The 22,558-nt window shown below is 65.9% G+C and overlaps 3 protein-coding genes and 1 pseudogene across 6 annotated transcripts; 3 read left to right on the top strand and 1 right to left on the bottom strand.

Moving 5' to 3' along the window:
* Nucleotides 1-124: 124 nt before the first annotated feature.
* On the top strand, nucleotides 125-2,581 carry LRRC61 (leucine rich repeat containing 61). The gene is made up of 2 exons (XM_048302768.1): nucleotides 125-183; nucleotides 996-2,581. Exons 1-2 carry the CDS (start codon nucleotides 136-138, stop codon nucleotides 1,860-1,862), a joined length of 915 nt encoding a protein of 304 aa, XP_048158725.1. The 5' UTR covers nucleotides 125-135; the 3' UTR covers nucleotides 1,863-2,581.
* A 209-nt stretch (nucleotides 2,582-2,790) lies between these two features.
* RARRES2 (retinoic acid receptor responder 2) lies at nucleotides 2,791-5,230 on the bottom strand. The gene is made up of 5 exons (XM_048303009.1): nucleotides 4,970-5,230; nucleotides 3,779-3,880; nucleotides 3,258-3,362; nucleotides 3,063-3,176; nucleotides 2,791-2,936 (listed from the first exon to the last, which is right to left on the bottom strand). Exons 1-4 carry the CDS (start codon nucleotides 5,150-5,152, stop codon nucleotides 3,063-3,065), a joined length of 504 nt encoding a protein of 167 aa, XP_048158966.1. The 5' UTR covers nucleotides 5,153-5,230; the 3' UTR covers nucleotides 2,791-2,936.
* Nucleotides 5,231-7,668: 2,438 nt separating this feature from the next.
* On the top strand, nucleotides 7,669-13,913 carry LOC125325797 (annotated as a pseudogene).
* An 851-nt stretch (nucleotides 13,914-14,764) lies between these two features.
* On the top strand, nucleotides 14,765-18,116 carry REPIN1 (replication initiator 1). Of its 4 annotated transcripts, none has more exons than XM_048302551.1 (4): nucleotides 14,765-14,792; nucleotides 15,524-15,569; nucleotides 15,672-15,797; nucleotides 15,965-18,116. In XM_048302551.1, the coding sequence occupies exons 2-4, from the start codon at nucleotides 15,557-15,559 to the stop codon at nucleotides 17,137-17,139; spliced, it is 1,314 nt and encodes a 437-aa protein (XP_048158508.1). In that variant the 5' UTR covers nucleotides 14,765-14,792; nucleotides 15,524-15,556; the 3' UTR covers nucleotides 17,140-18,116. The 4 variants fall into 4 exon arrangements, with proteins under 4 accessions (XP_048158508.1, XP_048158365.1, XP_048158280.1 ...); XM_048302408.1 differs by lacking the exon at nucleotides 15,524-15,569 and adding an exon at nucleotides 15,064-15,199 and having other exon boundaries at nucleotides 14,771-14,792; nucleotides 15,702-15,797; XM_048302323.1 differs by lacking the exon at nucleotides 15,524-15,569 and adding an exon at nucleotides 15,064-15,199 and having other exon boundaries at nucleotides 14,771-14,792.
* Nucleotides 18,117-22,558: the final 4,442 nt, after the last annotated feature.

Genomic DNA, 22,558 nt, shown 5'->3' with positions numbered 1-22,558 from the left:
TGGGGGACCCTGGGGGGATCTCGGGGCGGGCAGACGGACCGGGGGGCGGGGCCACAGAGGAGGGGGCGTGGCCGGGGCGGGCACTCGCCCCACCAGGCGGGGCGTGGTCTGGGCGGTGGGCGTGGCCTCGTCCCCATGGCAACGGGGGGCGGGGCCTCGGGGACGGCCGGGAGCCGCCGTGCGGTGAGAGCGGGGGGGGGGCGGGAGCGGGGTTTGGGGGATTTGGGGGGGACCTGGGGGGCACCGGGGGGCGGGGAGGGGCCGGTGGAATGGGGGGGCTCGGGGCGGGTCACGAGGGCACCGGGGGGGGGCCACAGAAAGGTCTGGGAGCACCGGGGGAGGGAACGGGGGGGGGGGGTCTGAGATCGGGGGGCTGGGTGCGAGGGAAATGGGCGGTCTGGGGTTGTAATGGGGGTACCGACGGGGGGAACGGGGAGGCTTGAGGGCACCGGCGGATGGAACAGGGTGGGTCTGGGGGTGTTGGGGGTCTGGGGGCTCTCCATGGGCTCTGGACCTGTTCCTGTGTCCCAGGTTCCTCTCAGATGTCCCCCATGCTTGTCCCCTGACCACCCAATGGCCTTAGGGTCCTACACGTGTCCTCACACCCCCAAGACCCCCCCAGATGTGTCCCACACATGTCCCTGCACCCCAGTTTACCCCCAGATGGGTTCCACACGTGTCCCCACACCCCAGACCATCCCATAGCCACCGTGTCCCCCAGAGACGTTCCCCAATGCCACTCCGAACCCCTTTCCCTGCTCAGGACTCCTTTCGGGGATGCGAGGGGCGTGGGGAGGAGGACGTGACACCCCTAGATGTGCCCCACATTTTGTGCTCCACACCCCCTCACATATGTCCCCTGTTCCCCCCAGATGTGCCCCATGGGTGTCCCTGTGCCCCACTCACACACCACACGTGTCCCCATACCCCAGGGTACCCCACGGGCCGCCCCGGCGGGTTCCCCAGTGCCACCCCCAGCCCCTTTGTGCCCCCAGGACCTCCCCGCGGGGATGGAGGGGCGCAGGGAGGAGGCGCCGGAGCCGGAGGTGTCGGAGGCGTCCGAGGAGGATGAGGAGGAGGAGGAGGAGGAGGAGGAGGAGGAGGAAGAGGATGACGGCTCCGGGGTGCGGGTGACGCCGGCGCTGCTCAAGGCCACCACGGGCGAGTTCTCGCTGGAGTCCATCCTCCTGCTGCGGCTGCGCGGCCGCGGCATCGCCCACCTGGGCTGCCTGGCCGACTGCTCCAACCTGGAGTGGCTGGACCTGTCCGGCAACGCCATCGCGGGGCTGGCGCCGCTGGCCACGCTGCGCGCCCTGGCCGTGCTCAACCTGGCCGGCAACCGCGTGGCCAGCGTGGAGCCGCTGCGGGGCTGCCGCAGCCTGCGCCAGCTCAACCTGGCCGGGAACCGCCTGCGCAGCCTTCGCCAGCTGCGCTGCCTGCAGGGGCTGCGGCACCTGGAGAGCCTGCGGCTGCGGGACCCGCTGGGCAACCTGGGCAACCCCGTGTGCGCCACGCCCGCCTACCGCGCCGCGCTGGCCGCCATGCTGCCCGGCCTCAAGGCCATCGACGGGCAGCGCGTGGCCGGCCGCGGCAGCGAGCTGTTCCGCCTGTGCGGCGAGCTGGACGCCGCGCTGGACGCCGAGGCCGCGCCGGCCGCGCCCGCGGAGCCGCCGCAGCCGTGGGTGCAGGCCGGGTTCTGGGAGCCGCGGCCGCCGCGCCGCAGCGCCGTGCTGGAGGAGGCCACGCGGCAACTGGGCCAGGCCCTGCGCGAGTGCCGCGAGCTCGGCCGCCGCGCCGACGACTCCATCGCCCAGGCCCAGCGTGCGCTCGGCCGCCGCCACCACGGCAACTTCGGCTTCTGAGCGCGGCAGGGCTGGGGGTGTCCGGAGGTACCAGAGACCCTGGCACGGCCAGGAGACCCCCCGGAGGTGCCACAGCCTGGAGGCTTTGTGGTCTGAGCTGTGGGACCCCAAAGATGGGACTGGAGAACCCCCAAAGCCACCACAGCCCAAAGCCTTCATCATCTGAGCCACAGGACCCTAAAAATGGACCCAGGAGAACCCCCAGAGCCTGAGCTGTGGGACCCCAAAACCAGGGCCGGGAGACCCCCAGAGCCATCCCCAGCCCAGCTCCTTCATCTTCTGAACTGTGAGGGCCCAAAAGCAGGTCTAGGAGACCTGGTCAGTGCCACCACATCCCAACTTCTTCATTTTGTTAGCCATGGGACCCCAAAAATGGATCCAGGAAAACCCTCAGAGCCCACACTGTCGCCGTGAGACCCCCAGAGCCACCCCAAGCCCATCTCCTTCATCTTCTGAGCTGTGGGACCTCCACACTGAAACCAGGGTACCCCCAGAGCCACCACAGCCCACCCAGGACTATGGCACCTCCCCAGTGTCACCACAGCCCAGCACCTTCATCTTCTGAGCCACAGGACCCCCAAAACTGGGCTGGGAGACCCCCACTGCCACCACAGCCCAGCACAGGATCCCCAGGGAACACCAGAGGAGCCGTGGGACATCTCACATCTCGGGGACAGGGGACATGGTGGCACCGTGCATTAAAAGTGTCCCACCCTCCAGCGTCCCTGTGTCCTGAAGCCTCAGGGGTCTCTGCACTGCTCAGCCTGCACCCACCATTTCCCTATCTTTCACCCCTGGGGACAACAGGTGACACAGGCAGTGGTGACATGGAGCCCACTCCCCACCCACCATGTCCCCATCCCTCATCCCGGGAACAACGGGTGGGGGGTGACATGGGTGGTGCCAGGGGGGAATAAGAGCCGTGACAGCGGAGCCAGCGCTGGGTTTACTGGGGAGCGGGGACAGGTGGGAGGGGGGGACACGTCCAGGACCCTCCTTGGTCACACTGTGCTGGGGGGTGACAAGCGGGGGAGGCCGGGACTGCCGTGGCAGCGTCCATCGGTGCCGTGGTGCCTGGAAAGGGGGCACGGAGTCGGGGCTGTGAGGGATCCCTCTGTCCCCCTGTCCCCCCCCATCCCGGGGGGCTCTTCCAGCCATGTCCCCATCCCGGGGTGTCCCCAGCGGTGTCCCCGTACTCACCTAGGCTGGCAGCCCCCGGGAGAAGGCGAACATTCCGGGCAGGTACAGCAGGTCCCCACCTTTCCCGGCCTCCTCCACCGCCCGGCACTCGGCTTCGTCCCGCTGCCGGATCTCCTGTGGGCACAGCAGGGGCTGGCACCGGGCGGGGACACGGGGGGACACCGGGGGCACTGGGGGGCACTGGGGACACCTCACCTTGGCCGCCAGGTGGTGGCTGGAGCCGCAGTTGTGGTACTTGTCCAGCACTTTGGGGACGTCGCTGGTGTCAAACTTGTAGCAGGCCAGGCAGGTTGGCCTCCGCTGGGGACATGGCGGGATGTCACTCCCGGGACCCCTGCAGACCCCTCGGCACCAACCACCGTCCCTTCTGTCCCACCCTGACACCCATGGCAGCATGGTGGGGGAAAGGGGGCCTGGGGGAGGCTGAGGGGCCGTGTGACCCCTGGGATGGGACCCAAGGGAGAGGGGACACCCAGGGATGGGCCTAAGGGATGGGGCCCTATGGGGGAACAGGATGTGCCACAAGGGAGGGGGGACACCCCAGGATATGCCCCAAGGGAGTGGGGATGTGGCCCAAGGGAGAGGGACACCTTGGAATGTGTCCTGAGGGAGGGGGCGACACTCCAGGATGGGCCCAAGGGAGATGGGAGCTCCCTGGGATGTGCCCCAGGGGAGGAGGGACACCCCCAGGACACGTCGCCAGGGTCCCCCCTCACCCGGCTCTCCAGCACCCGGCAGTGCCGCTGCGGCGCTCGCTTCCGACATGCCGTCTGTGCCAGGCCCAGCCGGAGCTGCACGAACGTCCCCGAGGGGTCCTCCTGTGGGAACGGGGGGTGGGAGGGTGTGGCAGGGCCCCGGAATCCCCCGGAGGGATCCTGGCCTCTGGAGGGACTCCCAAACCCCACAGATTCCCAAGGAAATACAGCCCCCGGGAAGACCCCAAACCGCAGGAGTGACTCAAGCACCCCCAGAGGGACCCCAAATCCTGGGGGACACCCTGAACCCCACAGACGCCAACCCCTGAGAGGGACCCCAAAGCCTCCATAGGAACCACAAATCCCAGGAGGGACCCTGAACCATGGGAGGGATCCTGAATCCCAGAGAACCTCCAGTAAACCCAGCCCAGGAATGACCCCAGGGTGGCTCCGAGATGGGCAAGTGGCCCAAAGTGGGGGGTCCCTGGAGTCCTGGCCCTTTCCAGACTCGGGACAGTGATCCAGGGGCACCCCGGGATGGACCTGCTCCGGGAGGCACTGGGATCAGCTCGGATCCGTTAATGAATAACCGAGCTCAGCCTGGCCAGCAGGGCCGATCCCGGGGCACCCCCGGACACCCCAGTGCCCGCCTGTTCCCTTCGGGACACCCCGAGCCCCTCCCCATTCCTGTGGCCATCCCGGATCCCAATCCTGAACCCCGAATCCCAAATCCCAAACTCGCCTGCTTGATGACCCTGTCCATCTCCCATTCCTTCGGGGACACCCCGACCTGCTCCCCATTCCCTCTGGGACACCCCAATCCCCTCTTCAACCTTCTCTCTGCTCCTGCTGGGACACCCCAACACCCTCCCCATTCCCATGGTGATCCCGGATCCTGAGCCCCAAACCCCGATCCCGAATCCTGTTGCTCCCTTGCTCGATGACCCCGTTCACCACCTGCTCCCTGCAGGACACCTACCCTGACCCCCTCGCTGTTCTCGTGGCCATCGTGACCCCCCAATCCCAGATCCCAATCCCAACCCCTGCTCCCCCCCTCGATGACCGCTTCCACTGCCTGCTCCCTCCTGGACACTCCGTCCCCCCCCCCCCCACTCCCTCTGGGACACCCGCGCCCCTCCCCGACCCCTCCCCATTCCTGTGGCCATCCCGGCGCCCAAATACGGGTTCCCGGTCCCGAATCCCGTTACTCACCCGCTCGATGACCCCGTCCACCTCCCGCTCCTTGAAGAGGAAATGCACGTTGCTGCGCCCGTGGAAATATTCCAGCACATCCCGGACCACGCGCCGCTGGAGCGGGGACTGGCCCGCGGCCACCGCGGCCACCGCGGCCACCCCCAGGGCCAGCGGCAGCCACAGGGACACCGGGAGCCTCATCCCGCCGGGAACGGCCTCACGGATCCACGGGCCGCTGGCGTCGGGCTGGCATGAGCCGATTTCCTGGGATCTGCCCCCAAATCCGCCCCCGGGACGGCCCCGCGGGTGACCCCCCCCCCACCCCGCGGGGCCCGGGAGGAGGGGCTGGAATGGGATGGAGGGAGAGACCCCGGGAATGGCGTCATGGGCTGCCGGGAGCGGCTCCTGCTCCCCGGGAACAAACTCCAGCCCCCGGGAATGGGCTTCAGTCCTCTGGGAACAAACTCCAGCCCCCGGGAATGACATCCTACCCCCGGGAACAAAATCTTGCCCTGGGAACGGGCTCCAGCACCTGGGAATGGGCTCCTGCCTCCCGGGAATGAGCTCCTGCTCCTGGGAATAAGCTCCAGTCCCCCGAAATGGCTTCATGTCCCACTGGGAATGACATCCTGCCCTCAGGAACCGGCTCCTGTCCTCGGGAGCAAAGCCTCCAGGAACGGGCTCCTGACTACCAGGAACGGGCTTGTGCTCCCCGGGAATGGCTCCTGCCCGCCGGGAATGTTGTCATGTCCCACTGAGAATGACATCCTGCCCCCGGGAACAAACTCCTTATACCGGCCATGGGCTCCTGTCCCCCGGGAATGGCTCCGGCCGCCGGGAATGGTGCGGTGTCCCCCGGAACGGGCTCCAGCCCCTGCGAACAGCCTCCTGCTCTTCCCGGCTGTCCTTGTCCCGGCTGTCCCCTCCTGGCAGCAGGGGAGGGGGACACAGGTGGCACCGGGGGGGGCGGGTGGCACTGGGGAGGCACTGACGGAGCCCTGGAGGCACTGGGGAGCCACTGGGGGGAACTGGGGAGCAGTGGGGGACACTGGGGGGAACTGGGGAGTCACTGGGGGGAGCTGGGGGGAACTGGGGAGCAGGGGGAGGACATTGGGGGTAACTGGGGAGCAGTGGGGGACACTGGGGGTAATTGGGGAGTCACTGGGGGGAGCTGGGGGGAACTGTGGGGCTCTGGGGGTTACTGGGAGGAACTGGGGCTGTACTGGGGAGCACTGGGGGACACTGGGAGGCACTGGGGCTGTACTGGGGGCACTGGGGGACACTGGGGGGAACTGGGGAGCAGTGGGGGACACTGGGGGTAACTGGGGAGTCACTGGAGGGAACTGGAGGACACTGTGGGGCTCTGGGGGTTACTGGGAGGCACTGGGGAGGGCACTGGGAGGCATTTGGGCTGTACTGGGGAGCACTGGGGGGGCACTGGGAGGCACTGCGGCTGTACTGGGGGCACTGGGGGACACTGGGGGGGCACTCGGGGGGGCACTGGGGCTGCACTGGGGGCACTGGGGGGCACTCGGGGGGCACTGGGGCTGTACTGGGGGCTGTACTGGGGGCACTGGGGGGCACTCGGGGGGCACTGGGGCTGTACTGGGGGACACTGGGGGGACACTGGGGGGCCCTGGGCGGGCGGGGCTTCTCCGGCCCCTCCCATCGCCTCACGGCTGTGCTGCCCGCGGCGCCGACAGGGGGCGCTGCCCCCGGCCCCGCCCCCCGACCCGGAACGGGGCGCGGCCGGATGCGGCCGTGGCTGTCACCGTGACGTCACCAACGCGCTGACGTCACCGAACGCGTGACGTCGTCGCGCCGTGGGGCAGCGGCCGCCCGTGAGTTTCCCGGGGAGGGGTCCTCGGGGATCGCGGTCACGTGATCCGGGGGGGCCGGGGGGGCTCGGCGGGGTTCGGGGGTGCTTGGGGCGGGCACGGGGCCCTGCAGGGGTCTCAGGCTGTGTTTGGGGGTGTCGGGGATGGGGGGACACACGTGGCAGCGGCGGGTTCGGGGCTTCCCCAGGAGGGGGCGGGTGCTGGGGGCGCACGGGGGTCCCTCCGAACCCCCCCGAGGTGCGGCCGGGACCGAGCAGAGCCGGGATCCCCGAGCGCCGGGAGCTGCCGCAGCAGCCGGCGGGGGCTCGGGGGAATCCGGCCCGGTGGCTCCGGGGCTGTTCCCGGCTCCCGGGGCTGTTCCCGGTTCCCGGGGCTGTTCCCGGCTGAGGAGGCGATTCCATGCCGGGGCTATTCCCGAGCCCCAGGGCTGTTCCTGACTGCCAAGGCGAGGCTGTGCCGGGGCCGTTCCCAGCTCTCGGGGCTATTCCTGGCAGGACGAGGCTGTGCCGGGGCTGTTCCCGGCTCCCGGGGCCATTCCCGGTTCTCCAGGCGATGCTGTGCCGGGGTTGTTCCCGGTTCCCGGGGCTATTCCCGGTTCTCCAGGCGATGCTGTGCCGGGGTTGTTCCCGGCTCCCGGGGCTATTCCCGGTTCTCCAGGCGATGCTGTGCCGGGGCTGTTCCTGACTCCGGAGCCGTTCCCGGCTCCCGGGGCTGTTCCCGGCTGCACAAGCCGGTGCCGTGCGGGGCCATTCCCTACTCCCTGCTGGCGCAGGTCACTCCCGCTCGCTCCCATCTAATCCATCCCATCCCGAACTACAACTCCCAGCGTTCCCGAGCTCTCGCCGTCCACAGCCGGATCCGGCCCCGCTCGGCGCCTTCCGCACCCCAAATTCCGGGGGGAGGAGGAGGAGGACGGGGGCCCGAGGCCGCCGGAGCCGCTGCGGGACTGCCGCGCTTCTCCGGCCTGGTTCCCGCCGTCCTTCCCGCTCCCACTCCCGCTGCCCTTCCCGTTCCCGTCCCCGTTCCCACTCCCACTCACATTCCGGCTCTCCCGCTCTCCCAGGACCCCGCCGCGGCCATTTGAGGGAGTCGGTGGCGGAAGGAGACCAGGAAAAGGCTGGGAAGAGGCCGGGAAAGAGCCGGGAAGCAGCTGGGAAAGAGCTCTCGAAGAGACCGGGAAGGGGCCGGGAAGGGGCCCGGGGGAGCGATGTCCGCGGGGGGAGCGCCCCAGGTACGCGGGGGATTCCGGCGGAATTCCCGGGGGGATCCCCCGCTCCTCCACCGCCCCAGGACATTTGGGGGGATCCCGGCGGGAATTCCCGGGGCCGGGGGCTTTTCCGGTGATTTTTTTCTTCAACCCTTGGAGCCCTCCAAGAGTTTTTCTGGGAAATCGGCGCTTTGGGAAGTCCCGGAGCGCAGGGGGCCGCCACCCCCCCAGCTCTGCCTCCGCCGGGCTCCGGGGGTTGGGGGACACGAGAGGAATCCGGGAGGGCACGGGGGGCTTGGGAGCGGTTCAGTGACCCCGGAAAAGCGGGAGTGGCTCCTCAGGAAAGGTTCCTCCCTCGGTGCGGGTCCTGGCTGGAAAAGGAGCTGGTTTGGGGGGTGGGCAGTGGGGCTGGGGCGACAGGGATCTGTTCTGGAGGAGCGGGGCTGGGCCTCTGTTTTGGGGGAACAAGGATCTTGTTTGGGGAGCAGGGATCTGCTGGGGGAGCAGGGATTTGGTTTGGAGGGGTGGGGATCTAATTTGGGGGAGCAGGGATGTGGGCTCCATCCTGGAGCAAGGAACCCGGACCTCATATTTGGGATGCAGGAATAGGGGCATGATCCCTGCCCTTGGCCTGTGGCCAAACCCAGGGAAAGGTCCCCAAACATCCCAAAATGACCCAAATGGCCCCAAAATGCCGCTGAGCCGCTGCCCCCTCCCCAGCCCGCCCACGCCCTGGATTTGCTCCCGTATTCCCGGCTGAGCCCAGCGCCGCGGGCCGGATCCCAGCTGGATGCCGTTGGCGCTGAGATCCCATCGGATCCCTGCACAGGTGAGCGGGGGGGACACCCTGGAGTGGGGGCCGGGGTGGAATTTTCCGCACGGAGCTTGGTGCATTTTTGTGGGAACTTTGAACTGGGATGATGAAAGTGTTCTGGGGATTCCCGGGGATGGGAGAGGCTGCAGGAGGAACCCAGAGCCCAGGAATGGCTCTGTCCCACCTCACCTGGAGCCTGATTCTCGAGGGGCGGCTCCATCCCCCACTGCCAGAGCCCGGTTCTCCCAGGAGCGGCTCAGTCCCAGCTTCCCAGCTTCCCAGTGGCAGCTCTGTCCCTGATCCCGGCTCTGTGGTGCCCTGTGTTCCCCCAGGGTACCGGTTCTTCAAGCCGGGGGGTTTGTTTGGGATGAAGCCGCCGGAGGAGCCATTTGGAGCCGCGCGGACGGGCCCGGAGGATTCCAAGGCCATGGGCAGCCCCTGTGCTGGTGAGTCTGGCCCCGTGGGAATGGGGGAGCAGTGGGATCGGGGGGCTCAGGGGAAAAGATGGGCTGGGATGGTTTGGGGGTGTTCTGGGCCAGTTTAGAACTTTTTGGGGCCAGTTGCAGGCTGCTCTGAGCCAGTTTGGACCAGTTTAAAGACCATTTTCAGCCATTTTGGGCCAATTTTCAGTCATTTTGGGGCTATTCTGGGCCAGTTCACAGGCACTTATGACCAATTTATGGCAATTTTAAGCCACTTCTTGGCCATTGTGGGCCAGTTTGGGCCAGTTTTGTGGGCCAGTTTTGGCCAGTTTTGTGGACCAGTTTTGGTCATTTTAGACCAGTTTGGACCATTTGGGGTGTCAAAAACCGGGGGGTTTGGGGTCCCTTTGGGGTGTCACAGACCAGGAGAGTCCTGGGGAGTTGAGGCTCTTTGGGGTGTCCCAGTTCCCCGTGGTTCAGCGCTGAGGGGCCCACGAGGAAGGGGGGGCTGGACCCGGGTCCTCCCTGCTTGGGACAGCCCGGAATTCTCCGAGAGCCGGGATAACGCCGGGATCTCTCCGGTGCAGTGGAGCCTGGGCGGGTGAGCAAGGTGGAACCCGAGGAGAAGCCCGGGATCGGCGCTGGCTCCCTGGAGCTGTTTCCGGCCGCGGGTGGCAGCTCCGGCCGCTGGTTCCCCGGCGGGCAGCGCGGCCCCGAGTCCCCCCGGGACCCCCCGGCCCCCCGTGCCGGCTGCTGGGGGGCCCAGGGGGGCGTCCCTGGCCCCTTCCGCTGCGCCCAGTGCGGGAAGGGCTTCCGGCAGAAGCAGAGCCTGGTGACGCACGAGCGCATCCACACTGGGGAGAAGCCGTTCCGCTGCGGGGACTGCGGGAAGAGCTTCAGCCAGCGGCCCAACCTGCTGACGCACCGGCGCGTGCACACGGGCGAGCGGCCCTTCCCCTGCGCCCAGTGCGGCAAGAGCTTCTCGCAGAAGGCCAACCTGCTGGCGCACCAGCGCATCCACGGTGCCCACCCCGATGAGGGCAAGGCACGGGCGCGGGCGCCGGCGCGGGGCTGCGCCGAGGACGCGCCCTTCGTGTGCCCCGAGTGCGGGAAGAGCTTCCGGCAGAAGCCCAACCTCATCACGCACCGGCGCATCCACACGGGCGAGCGGCCCTTCTCCTGCTTCCTGTGCGGCCGCAGCTTCAACCAGAAAACCAACCTGGTGACGCACTACCGGGTGCACACAGGTGAGCGGCCCTTCGCCTGTGCCCAGTGCGGCAAGCGCTTCACCCAGAAAACCAACCTGGTCACGCACCAGAGCACCCACACCGACCTGCGCCCCTTCCCCTGCGCCCAGTGCCACAAGTGCTTCAAGGACAAGGTGTCCCTCAAGGCCCACCAGAAGACGCACATCCCCCGCCAGCGCCGCTGCCCCGCGCGCGGCCCGGCCCCCGCCGCGCCCTTCGGGGCCGCGCCCGCCCTGCTGCCCCCTGTGCCTGCCCCGCAGGACCCTGCCCCCTTTGCCCCGCTCCCGCCCGCCCCGAAGCCCCCCGAGGGCGCCGAGCTGTTCCCGTGCCCCGAGAAGGGCTTTCCCCCCCCCGCCCCCGGGTGAGGCCCCCTTCCCCTGCGCCCACTGCGGCGACGGCTTCTGCCCCAAGGTGCCCCTGCTGCGGCCCCCCGAGGCGCCCGCCGCGCCCTTTGCCCCCGGCCCCCCCCTCCTGGGGCCCCTGGGGGCGCAGCCGGGGCCGGGGGACGCCGCAGCCCCCCCGGAGAAGCCCTTCATCTGCAACCAGTGCGGGAACAGCTTCGGGCTCTGGCTTGCCCTCGTCGCCCACCAGAAGAGCCACGCGGGGCACAAGCCGTGCCCCGGGGCCCCCCCAGCTGAGCCGGGCGCCGAGCGGCCGCCCGGGTCCCCCCCGGTGCGGGCGGGCGAGGGCCGGCCCTGGCCGTGCCCCGAGTGCGGGCGGGGCCTGGCGCAGTGCGAGCGGCTGCCGCGGCACGGGCACAGCCCCGGCGGGCGCGGCCCCTTCCGCTGCGACACCTGCGGCAAGCGCTTCAGCCTCAAAACCAACCTGGCCACCCACCAGCGCATCCACACAGGTGAGCGGCCCTTCACCTGCGGCGTCTGCGGCCGCCGCTTCAACCAGAAGGGCAACCTGGTGACGCACTACCGGGTGCACACGGGCGAGCGCCCCTTCGCCTGCGCCCAGTGCGGGAAACGCTTCGCGCAGAAGCCCAACCTGCTGGCACACCAGAAGACGCACCTGGGCCGCCAGCCCTTCACCTGCCTCGAGTGCCCCAAGCGCTTCAAGAGCAAACTGTCCCTGCGGGTGCACCAGCGGGTGCACACCGGGACCCCCGGCCCCGCCCCCAACGCCCTGGACCCCACTGGGAGCCCCTTCCCCTGTGGGCTCTGCGGGGAGGCCTGTGCGGAGCATGGGGGGCTCCGGCCAGGCCACGGCGGCGGCGAGCGGCCGCACACCTGTGCCGAACAGCTGCACACCTGTGCCAAGTGCCCCCATGCCTGCACCGAGCATCCCCACGCTTGTGCCGAGCGTCCCCACGGCTGTGGCGAGCGGCTCCACACCTGCGCCGAGCAGCGCCGCGCCTGTGCGGAGCATCCTCACGCCTGTGCGGAGCATCCTCACGCTTGCGAGCGACCCCACACCTGCGGGCAGCCACACCCCTGCGCCGAGCGGCCACACCCCTGCGCTGAGTGTCCTCACCCCTGCGAGCAGCCCCACGCCTGCACCAAGCGGCCCCACACGTGTGAGCAGCCTCACGCCTGTGCCGAGTGTCCCCACGCCTGCGCCGAGCATCCTCACACCTGTGCCGAGCATCCTCACCCCTGCGAGCGGCCCCATCCTTGTGAGCGACCCCACGGCTGCGCCGAGCAGCCCCACGCGTGTGCCGAGTGTCCCCACGGCTGCGCCGAGCGGCCCCACGCGTGCGCCGAGTGCGGGAAGCGGTTCCGGCAGAAGGTGAACCTGGCCGTGCACCTGCGGACGCACACCGGGGAGCGGCCGTTCCGCTGCGCTGACTGCGGCAAGGGCTTCAGCCAGAAGGCTCACCTGCTGCGGCACCGCCGCACCCACGGCGCCGGCCTGGCCCCGCCCTGCGCCGCCGGGGACCCGCTCGCCAAGGGCCCCGAGCCCCCCGCGCTGCTGCTGCCGCCGTGCTCCCGCGGGGCCCCCCCGGCGCGCCCCGACAGCCCCACGGGCGCCGCCGACATCCTCCTGCAGCTGATGCAGGACGAGCCCCCCCCCGGCCCCGGCGCCGCCCCGGTGCCCCCCTGCAAGTGCCCCGGGGGGGGCCCGAGCCCCCGGGCGCCGGGGCTGCCCCACCCGTGCTGCTGCGCCGCCTGCCTGGCCCCCCGCCCGCCCGAGCCCCCCCGCGGGCAGCTCTGGCCCAAGGCCGGGGGCTGCGCTCGGGCCTTCGAGGAGAAGCGAGTGCCGGGAGCGCCGGAGCGGGAGTGCGGCGAGGAGAAACCGGCCCCGTGTCCCGGCTGCCTGTGACCCCCACGCTGGGACCTACGCTGAGACCCCCGCACCAGGACCCCCACCCTGTCCCACCTGCCTGTGATCCCCCGCACTGGAACCCCCACCGAGACCCTCCCCGGCAAGGGCCGGCCGTCGGTTCCTGCGCTCACCCACAGCAAACCTGGTGCAGGATGGAGCCGAGGGGACGGAGCCAAAGGAATGGGGCCGAGGGGACAGAGCCAAAGCAATGGAGCCGAGGGGTTGGTGCCAAGGGGACACCACCAGCCGGATTCAGGACTGGGACTTGGAGGAGCCTCCAGCAGGGGCCGATGGGGCAAAGCAGAGCTCCAGACTGGGACATGACACGTTTCTGGCTTGGGAAGACACCAGAGGTGTGCAGGGGACAGCGCTGGACCCGATCTGTCACGTTGGCTCCAGCCACACAGACCAGGAAGAGCTAGACACAGTGGAGCTGCACCCACTGGAGCCAGACATGGGACAAGAGGGGCCCCCAAGGGCTCCCTGTGCCTCCAGAGCCTTCCATCCTGCTCCGGACTGGCTGGCATTCCCTAGGGACACGGTTGGGATGGGAGTGTGGGGCCCTTCCTGCTACGGGCTGACTTCCTGGGATCCCCAGTGCAGCTCCATGCGGAGGAGTTGGGAGCGCACCGGGAAAGCAGCCAGGAAAAGGAAAAGGGCCTGGAGGGGCTCAGCTCTGCTTCCAGAAGGGCCCCGGAGATGCCTCCGGTGCCGGGGGCATGGGGGGGGCAGCTTGTGCTTCTGCTTGCTCTGGATAACTGCGCGCTTTGGGACTCAATATTCCGGATTTGGGATGGGTGATGCCGGGTGGCTGCTGGAGCCGGAGGTGGTGGGGGGGCCTGTGCGGGGTTCCAGCGGCACGGAGGGCACGGGGTGCTTTGCTGGGGTTTGCTTGGTGTTTCCGTGTCCCCCCGATGTGACAGAGCCGGGGATCCATGGTTTCGGGCAGAGCTTCTGCCACAGACACCACAGGGAGCTGCCATTGCTTCATCCCAAAGGGAATCGGGTCTTCTGACGGGACCGACACTGGGACAGCCACCGCTTGAGGCCCGGCCGGGTGGGTCGTCCCACTGCAGTCCCCCTCCCCCAGCTCTGCTCTCTGCAATTCTATTTTTTGAGGTTATTTAAAATAAAAGCTTCTGATGGCTCTGGGGCTCCACGTGCTCTCTCTGGGGCTGGGGGGGAACACAGGGGCCTCTCTGGAGCCGCAGTCCTGGCCTGAGCCCCGGGAAAAGCTCTGCCCCCCAGCCCATCACCAAGGGCCCACCAGGACAGTGACAGTGACTGTGCCAGGACCTTCCAACGTGCTCTGCAACCACCAAACCTCACCTGGACACCAGGTGAGAGCTCAGGATGAGGGTGGCCACCAAGCCGACCCCAGGGTCACTGTCACATCCACGGGGGTGGCACCAACGCCTCCAGTGCTCCTGGGGACAGATGGGGGGGTCTCACACTGGGGCTCTCACTGGGGGGACCCAGTGGGACACAGACACTGTGCCACTGGCCAGGCGTGTGGCTGAGCTCCCCTGCTCTGGCTGGGGACACCCGGTGCCACCCCGGCTGAGTTCTGGGAGGTTCGGGCACAGGGGCTGCAGGGGCAGGAGCCGGGGGCTCCGGGTGTTCCTGTCCTGGGGTGGACACGCGGTGCGGGACCCTTCCAGTGTGGGACCCTCTGGTGCGGGGGCTCCCAGATCTCCGGAGTCACCAGGCCGGTTCCTCGGGATTTGGCGGGGGTGGTCTTGGAGGGGGGGTGTGTGCCCGAGCAGCCCCGTTTGGGGGCGCGGGTGACGCTGCCGGGGTGGGTGATCGTAGCCGGAGCGGGGCCGGATCCCGGGCCCACCGGGCACTGGGAAGGAGCCGGACCCCGGCACCCACCGGTGCAGCCGCCGCCGCCGCCCCACCAGCAGAATTCCCCCGCCTGGCCCGGGGACCCCTCGGTACTCCCAACACCCGGTTCCGGTGCTCTTCCCCCCCGCCCGGTGCCGCCCCCCAGCCCAGCCCCTTCCGCCGCCGCCATCGGGCCCCGCCCGGCGATGCAGCGGGTGAGCCCGGGGCGTGCCCGGGGGGCTCCGGGGGTGCTGCAGCCGCAGTGTCCCGGTGGAGGGCCCGGGCCCTGGGCGGGGGAGGGGTTCCGGGGGTCCCTGCGGACGGGTGGCGGGGTTGGGCGGGGCTGTCCCGACGTCTCCGGTCGGGATTAGCGGGGGGTCGGGCACCCAGAGCCCGGGGGGTGCTGCAGCCCCGGGTGACCCCCTTGGGGTGCCCGGCGAGGGGCGGTGCCGCCGGCCCCCCTGAGCCCCGCGCTGTCCCTGCCAGGGGGTGCTCCCCGAAGTGACATTCGAGGAAGTGGCCGTATATTTCTCCCCCGAGGAGTGGGCGGAGTTGGCGCCCTGGCAGCGGGCCCTGCACCGAGAGGTTATGGGCGACAACTACGACCTGGTGGCCAGCCTGGGTGAGGGGACGGGGGCGTGGAGCTGGGGGTCCCACGGGGCTCGGGGTGCCGTGGGGTTGCGGGTGCCCAGGACAGGGGGTGCCACAGGGCTGGAAGTGCCATGGGGCTGGGGACACAATTGAAGGCTGAACTGGGGGTCCGGAGGCTGAGTCGGGGTCTGGGGGATCAGTCGGGGGTTCAGAGGCTCAGCCAGGGGTCTGGGTACGTGGCGGGGAGTCCATAGGCTCAGCTGGGGGTTCCGAGGCCAAGCTGTGGGTGTGGAGGCCGAGGTGGGGGCCCGCAGCCCGATTGCCCCACAGAGCTCACCCCCATCTCTCCATGCAGAGCGGGGCTCCGGATGTGTCCCGGGTGTGAGGAATGATGGTACCAGGTAGCCTGGCCCCGCTGTCCCCCCGTCCTGCTGCCCCCGCACCCCCAGCACAGCCCCCCGGCCTGGTGACGGTTCCCTGGTGACACTCCCCATGCCTTGCAGGGAACACTGAGAGTCCTTCCTCCCACACAGACCCCAACTCCAAGTTCACCCACATGAAGGAGGAGTCACACGGGGGGGTTCCCTGCGCCGGGGAGCACGGCAGAGCTCCCGACACTGCAGACAGCTGTGAGTGACTGGGGACACCCTATGGGGCTGGGGGGCTGGCCCTGGCCAGAGCCCCTGTCTGACACCCCCTGGACTGTGCTGGGAGTCTCCCCACGGTGTCACAGGGGTGGGCATGCGGCCGGCGGTGGGTCCAGGACTCTCCCATGGTGACACTCTGTTCCCAACAGGTGCCTGGAGTGGTTCTGACAGCAAGGACGACGCCGGGGGACACTGGGAATTGGGTTCCGATGTCTCCCGCTCTGGCTGGCGTGACTCCGAGCCGGGGGGCTGCGCCAGGGCCCTCTCCCGGGAGGTGCCGGCGGCGTCGGGGCCCCTCATCGCCGGCACCCGCGGGCCGCGCTCCGGGCCTGAGGCCGCGCTCCGGGCGCACCCGGGCCGGCCGTACCTGTGCGTCACCTGCGGCAAATCCTTCCGGCACCGCCGCAGCCTCCTGGCGCACAAGAAGCTGCGGGGGGGGAACCGGGCCCGGCACGGCTGCGCCGACTGCAGCCGCACCTTCTGCCTGCGCGGGGACCTGCTGCGGCACCGCGACACGCACCGGGCGCTGCCCCGGGGCCACCGGCGCTTGGCGGGCGCGGCGGGGCCGGGCGAGGAGCGGCCCTTCGTGTGCGGGCGCTGCGGGCGCAGCTTCAGCTGGAGGGAGAGCCTGGAGGTGCACCTGCGGGAGCACCGCGGCCCCGAGCGCGCCCACCCCTGCCCCGAGTGCGGCCGCGTCTTCTCCCGCCGCGAGTACCTCCGGCTGCACCGCCGGGCGCACTCCGGCCAGCGGCCCTTCCCCTGCGCCCGCTGCGGCCGCGCCTTCGCCTCCCGGGCCAACCTCAGCACGCACCGGAGAACGCGCCGGCGCTGCCGCCCTCGCAACCTGGAGCCCCGCAGGGACGAGGACCTGCCTCGGGACAGAGGCCCCCGCGGGGACAGGGACCCGCCTGGGGACAGAGGCCCCCGCGGGGACGGGGACCCACTCAGACACAAGGATAGGGACCCCCGTGGGGACGGGGACCCACTCAGGGAGAGGGATAGAGACCGGTACCCCTGTGGGGATGGGGACCCACTCAGGGACAGGGACCGGTACCCCTGTGGGGATGGGGACCCACTCAGGGACAGGGATAGGGACCCCCGTGAGGACGGGGACTCACTCAGGGACAGGGTTAAGGAGCTCCGCGGGGATGGGGACCCGCTCAGGGACAGGGACCTGCTCAAGGACAGGCACCCCCGCGGGGATGGGGGCATGCTTGGGGACAGGGAGCCCCTCGGGCACAGGGACCTGCTCAGGGCCGGGGAACCCCTCGGGGTCAGGGACCCCTGCGGGCACAGGGACCTCCCAGCGGGTGACCAGCAGTAGCCGCGGGACCGGGTTGTTGTGCCGGTGCTCCGATGGATGTGACCTCGCCGGTGCCGCGGCTTCCCCAGGGCACCCCTGGAGCCACGAGCCCCTGGAGGCTTCTGAAAGCCAGGGACTTCTCCGTGTCCCTTTAGACCTTGGGAAATCCCTCCAGCATGTGTTTCCATGTTCCCTTTGGATCTTAAAGTATCTGGGATGTTGCCCCACGTCCCTTTGGACCTTGGAAAATCCTTCTGGGAGGTTTCTCCGTGTCCGTTTCGCACCTTGGAAAATCTCTCCAGGACATTTCTCCGTGTCTCTTTGGACCTTGAAGTGCCTTTGGACCTTGAAATGCCCTCCAGTGCGCTTCCCAGTTCTTCCAGACCCTGGAAAATTCCTCTGGGATGTTTCTCCATGTTACCTTCGCACCTGAGAAAATCCCCCAGGGTTGCTTCTCCGTGTGCCTTGTGACCTTGGAGTATCTTTGGACCTTGCAAAATCCCTCTGGGTTATTTCTCCGTGTTCTCTTCAGACACTGAAGTGCCTTTGGACCCTGCAATGTCCCTTCGGGGCATTTCCCAGTCTGTGCCAGTGCCACCAGTGCCCTGCCCCGTGTCAGTATTTAAAGCCAGAAGTTTATTCAACTCAATTTATTTTAATTTTTTCATTTATTATTCTTTTCTATTCTTTCTGTTTTAATTAATTCTGTTTAAGTTACTCCAGTTGTTCTCTTCTGCTTAGTCCAGTTCTCCTACTCCATTCTGTTCTTCCTATTCCATTTAATTCTATTTATTTCTATTCCATTTATTCTTTTTAATTATGAGGAAGGGCAGGGAGGGAGGAAGAGGAAGAAGGAAGGGAGGGAGGGAGGAAGGAAGGAGACTCCTCTGGGGTCTTTGTCATGGTTGAAGCATGACAGGGCTCTTGTGGCAGCAGGAGCCACCTCGTGTTCCCTCAGTGTCCCCGCTCCCCCAAATAAACAAGCACCAAAAATCTGAGTTAATGTCGAAATGAGTAAAAAATGCAAATGAGGCTCTGAGGTGGGGGACCCACCGGGGGGGGGCACCTGCAGCCCCACAGCCACTCCCAGTATGGCCCAATCTGTACAGGGGAACGCCACAGCTGCTCCCAGTATGGGAATTTCCCTCCCTTCCCAGTAAACTGGAGGCTGCTCCGCACTGGGAGCACTGGGAATGTCCCCCCAGCCGGCTGTAGCCGAGCAGGGGGACAGATGGTGACATTCCCATGGGAATGGGGACAGACTCCCCACACACACTCCATCTGCCCACAGAGCTGGGAGGGAGAGCGGGACATGCTGGGGAAACTGGGACACCACGGAATCAGGGAATTGCTGAGACGGGAAAGCCCCCAGACGCCCCCAGTTCACCCGTCCCCCAAGGCCACCCCTGACGATGTCCCCAAGTGCCGCATCCACACGGCTTTTAAACCCCCCGGGGCTGGACAGCCCTTTCCAGGAGGAATGTTCCCCAAATATTCCCCAAATCCTACCTAATGTCCTCCAGGTGCCACCTGAGGCTGTTCCCAGCATTCCCAGCCCTGCGCTCCGTGGCGGTGTCACCTCCCTGCCACCCCCGGCTGTGACAACGCCGCGGCCCCGGTGGCTTTTTTGGGATGTCCCAGTTCAACGTGCCGGGAGCACACGTGGAGGAGCCGCCGGAATTGGGGTCGGCAGGACGGGACACGGCGGAGGAGGGGCTGGGCTGAGTCCTTTGTGCTCAGGACTCAAATAACCAGGAAAAATCCCCAAATTTCCTCTTCTTTTTTTTTTCCTTTCAGATGAAATCACGAGGCCGGGAGATATTTTCCCAATTAAATTCCTGAAATTAGACCAGAGCCGCGAGCGTGGGGGGGGTGGGATGCTGAGGTGTCCTCAAGGATGTGAGTTTTTGGGACTAAATCTCCTTGGTGCTTAAAAATACGGGAATTCCATCCCTGGAACTGAGCTCCGGAGGAAGGGAGAGGCTGGATGTGGCTCATCCTGGCATCCGGAGGAGCTTCAGGACGGGATTGAGGTCTAGAAGGACATTTCCTCCCGTTTTCCCACATCCTCAGGGGTCACATGGTGCCTCTGCCCCCACAGCAGCTTTCCTAAGGGAAATCCAGTTCTAAGGAAAAACCAGCTGCGTTACCAAAACTCGGTGAAAATAAAACTCCTCAACACCAGGGTAGCGTTAAGATGCAGGAATTCTGCTGCCTTGGTGTCAAGGAGTTTCATTTTTACCGATTTCTGGTAACAGTTTTGGCACCTGGACGGGAGCTACTCCTGAATTTCAACGGATCTGAGGGACCGCGGGACCTCGAGGGATTCTCGGGGAGAAGCTGAGACCCCCAGGCCGCAGGAAACGGGAGCAGGACCCCTGGGAAGACCAAGGCATCCTTCCCTTTAAAGGGGTGAAGGCACAGCAAAGGCTCCCCAGGGTGGGGTTTAAAGGTCCCTAAGGCGGGGACAGGGAAGGGTTAGGGTCCCTTCTGGGAGCTCCTAAATTGGGATGGGTTTGGAATGCCCCGTTTTGGAATGCTCCTAAACGGGAATAGGTTTGGAATGCCACACGGTTTAAACGGGAAGAGGTTCACGTGGTGAAAGGGGGGATTCTGGAGAGAATTCCCCCTGGGATGCCCATTAAAGCTCTGGGGGATACTGGGGGAGGACCCCCTCGCTGGGAAACAAGGGGTTGAGTCCTGTGGCTGAATTTGTAAAGAAAGGGGACACTGGAAAACAGAGTGTCCCCAGGCCAGGGGAAACCAGACAGGAGCCCCAAACCCGGCTTTCCAAACCATCAAGCTCCTGAGATGGAGATGAAGAACCCCCTGATGGGGACTGGGGGAATCATCCTCAGCTGAGCCCCTGGTTTTAAATGCCAGGGAAGGAAAAGGTAAATTTTTAATTAATGCAGGAGGAACTGTTGAATTCCTGCAGAGCAAAACTGATCTGGGAACCTGTTGTGGGTGTGGCAGGGAGGAAGGGGACCAGGCCTTTGTTACAACCACTTCCATTTGAATTAAGGAAACACTGGGGGACGCACGAATTTTTGTACCTGCTCAGTGGCCAAACCCCTGGCTGGGGAGAGATTTGTTGGAAAATTGGATGCTCAAAAACCTTCCTGGATGGGGCAATACAAATTCCAACACCTGAATCAAAAGCTGTTGAGGCAAAGATTTTTATGTTACAGGGATCAAATGAGGCAGAAGAAATCCCAGGGGATGTAGGGAACGCTGTAACCCCACTGGCGTGGGCCCCGAGGTGCCCCGGTGATCAAAGGTGGCCAAACTGCTGAGAATCCCTCCCAAACCTGAAGCCAGCCAGGGAAGGCAGACACAATGTTCTATGGAGGGGGAGGCAAGGAAAACTTAGGAGAAGCTTATAAAACTTCATTTTGAATGTGGGTTATGGAAGGAGTGTGGGTCAGAGCATAACACAGCAGTGCTGGGGAACGGAGATCAGCGCAGATTTAATGGCCATTTATAAAATAGCCCCGGATTTTCATCCAGGCGGAGCTGAACCGTGCATGGCCCCGGCAGTGCTGAGGGGACTCAAAGGGCTCGCTGTGCTCTCTCCCAAGGTGCCTGTTTCTGTAACACCTCTGGACACGAGAGTTGCTTCGGAGTGGGAGAATCCAGCATTTCCCAGGCAGCTGGACAGCGCAAGTAAAGGATGAGCCAGATGCTCGAGAGCGGTGGGAACTGCGGGGGCTTGAACGCGGGAAGCACAAAAGCTGCTCTGTGCCCCCCGCGGAACAAAGAGCAGGACACTGGATGCCACCAGCAGGATGCTGGAATACCAGGGTGCCCCACTGGAGCAGGACAATGCTGAGCTTTAGGTAAGCCCTGTTTGAGGCCGGCCGGCTTTCCCCAGGCTCCTGTGAAGCACAAAGGAGAAATCGGCCAAAATCCTACAACAGGCAAAAGAAGTGGCCACGGCGCCCTTGTGAAGCCCGTAAGAGTCCCCACTAATTCCAGCGAACCACTGAGCTGACAAAGCAGCTCGAGAGGCTGCTGAGGAAGGGAGCCGTGCACTAATCCCTGGAAAAGAGCGGAACGTCCTGGAACAACCCCAAATATCGGTGATCAGGAGAGGCAGTCAGCCCCGTCATTGGGAGCCTCAGAAAATCCCAGCAGCTGATTGGTAACCTCACGTGGGCAGGTAACTGCCTCCAGAATTAATGGATAACGGAACTAAACCATCAGGAAACACATTGGGAAATAGAGAATAGAGTGATCCATTTGCAAAGGAATATAGTCCGCACAAAAATGACAGAAATTAATGGGTCAGTCGTTGAAAAATGGGATTTGTTTGCAAAACAATCCCAAGGAAGGCAGAAGGCCGCCTCCAGGGCTGGTAAAACGGGAATTCCCCAGGGGATTATTGGCAAATTGATTTTGCAGAAGCGCCCAGGCAGACGGGGGACTGGCGCGTTTTGGTGTTGGGAGACGGCCAGAGACTCCCCCATGTCACACTGACACGGCAAGGGAAGGCTCGGAAGTTGCGCTGAAATCAATATTTAATTGCGCTGGGACTGACTCTTCTAAGTCTTGTGAGATGCCTGGTTATCAACAGATCCTTGGGACTGTTTATTCCGGGAAAATCAATGAGTCTGTCTGTGAAATATGGTATCTGAACAGGAGCCTCTGTGGTGCTCAGCACACACAACAACCGGGAGGAGAAATCCCCTCGTGCATCCGGCCGGATAAAGAATTCCTGCTCTTTAATGCCGCATTGGTGTGAAGGAGTTTCATTTTACAGGTTTTTGGTAACAAAACGATGCCATGGGGGCAATAAAATCTGGCCATGAATCAGGCGAATTGAAATCCAGTCAGCTTTAGTGCGGCGGGGATTTGGGTGGACAGCAGAGTTAAAATCCCCCGAGCAAACGCTATCTGCGATGCTGATAAGGGTCACTCCTGCTCCCTCAGGGTCACCCCTGGCTCTATCAGGTCATTCCTGGCTCCGGGAGGAGGAGATCTGTTCATCTGACCTCTGAGAGCCGCCCAGACGCTGCGTCCCTGCTCCCGGAGTGTCGCAGCGCCGGGGTTTGTTACGGCACAGAACCAAACTCCTGGAGCTGCCGCTGATTCGGCTTTTCCAGCAGCTGCAGAATTAAACATTGCGAGCTCACAGCCCGGATGCCGCGGCTGAGCTGATTTACACCTCCGAGTCCCTCATCCGGCCGGCTTCTCTCAGGCGGTTCAGTAGCAGCGCTTTGCTGCTGCGCAGAGCAGCGGAGACCCCCCTAAAACGGGGAGGGTTTGCGTTGTTTTCTTCTCCTGGCAGTGCCAGCGCTCCCCAGGCCCCGAAAATGGAACCAGGGAGCTGGGAGTGGGGCAGCTGCGGAGGGTTTCGATGGGAAAACCAGAGCCAGATGCGATCATGGCTTTTAAGCGCTTTTAGTGACTTCTGCGGTTTTACACAGGAACTGAATCA

Source organism: Corvus hawaiiensis, chromosome 1 (assembly GCF_020740725.1).
Source record: "Corvus hawaiiensis isolate bCorHaw1 chromosome 1, bCorHaw1.pri.cur, whole genome shotgun sequence".
NCBI lineage: Eukaryota > Metazoa > Chordata > Aves > Passeriformes > Corvidae > Corvus > Corvus hawaiiensis.
Note: the sequence above shows the minus strand (reverse complement) of the source record. Positions and strands in the feature narration are given on the sequence as shown.

What these genes read in the sequence shown, in the direction of transcription:
- RARRES2 (XM_048303009.1), bottom strand. Translation starts at nt 5,152, where the DNA reads ATGAGGCTCCCGGTGTCCCTGTGGCTGCCGCTGGCCCTGGGGGTGGCC. An exon ending in GCCGGGTGCTGGAGAGCCGG is followed by an intron (nt 3,363 to 3,778) that starts GTGAGGGGGGAC and finishes CCATGTCCCCAG; the next exon opens with CGGAGGCCAACCTGCCTGGC. An exon ending in GCCACCACCTGGCGGCCAAG is followed by an intron (nt 3,177 to 3,257) that starts GTGAGGTGTCCC and finishes CTGTGCCCACAG; the next exon opens with GAGATCCGGCAGCGGGACGA.
- REPIN1 (XM_048302323.1), top strand. An exon ending in CGACCTGGTGGCCAGCCTGG is followed by an intron (nt 15,200 to 15,671) that starts GTGAGGGGACGG and finishes CATGCCTTGCAG; the next exon opens with GGAACACTGAGAGTCCTTCC. An exon ending in TCCCGACACTGCAGACAGCT is followed by an intron (nt 15,798 to 15,964) that starts GTGAGTGACTGG and finishes TGTTCCCAACAG; the next exon opens with GTGCCTGGAGTGGTTCTGAC.
- LRRC61 (XM_048302768.1), top strand. Translation starts at nt 136, where the DNA reads ATGGCAACGGGGGGCGGGGCCTCGGGGACGGCCGGGAGCCGCCGTGCG. An exon ending in CGGCCGGGAGCCGCCGTGCG is followed by an intron (nt 184 to 995) that starts GTGAGAGCGGGG and finishes TTGTGCCCCCAG; the next exon opens with GACCTCCCCGCGGGGATGGA.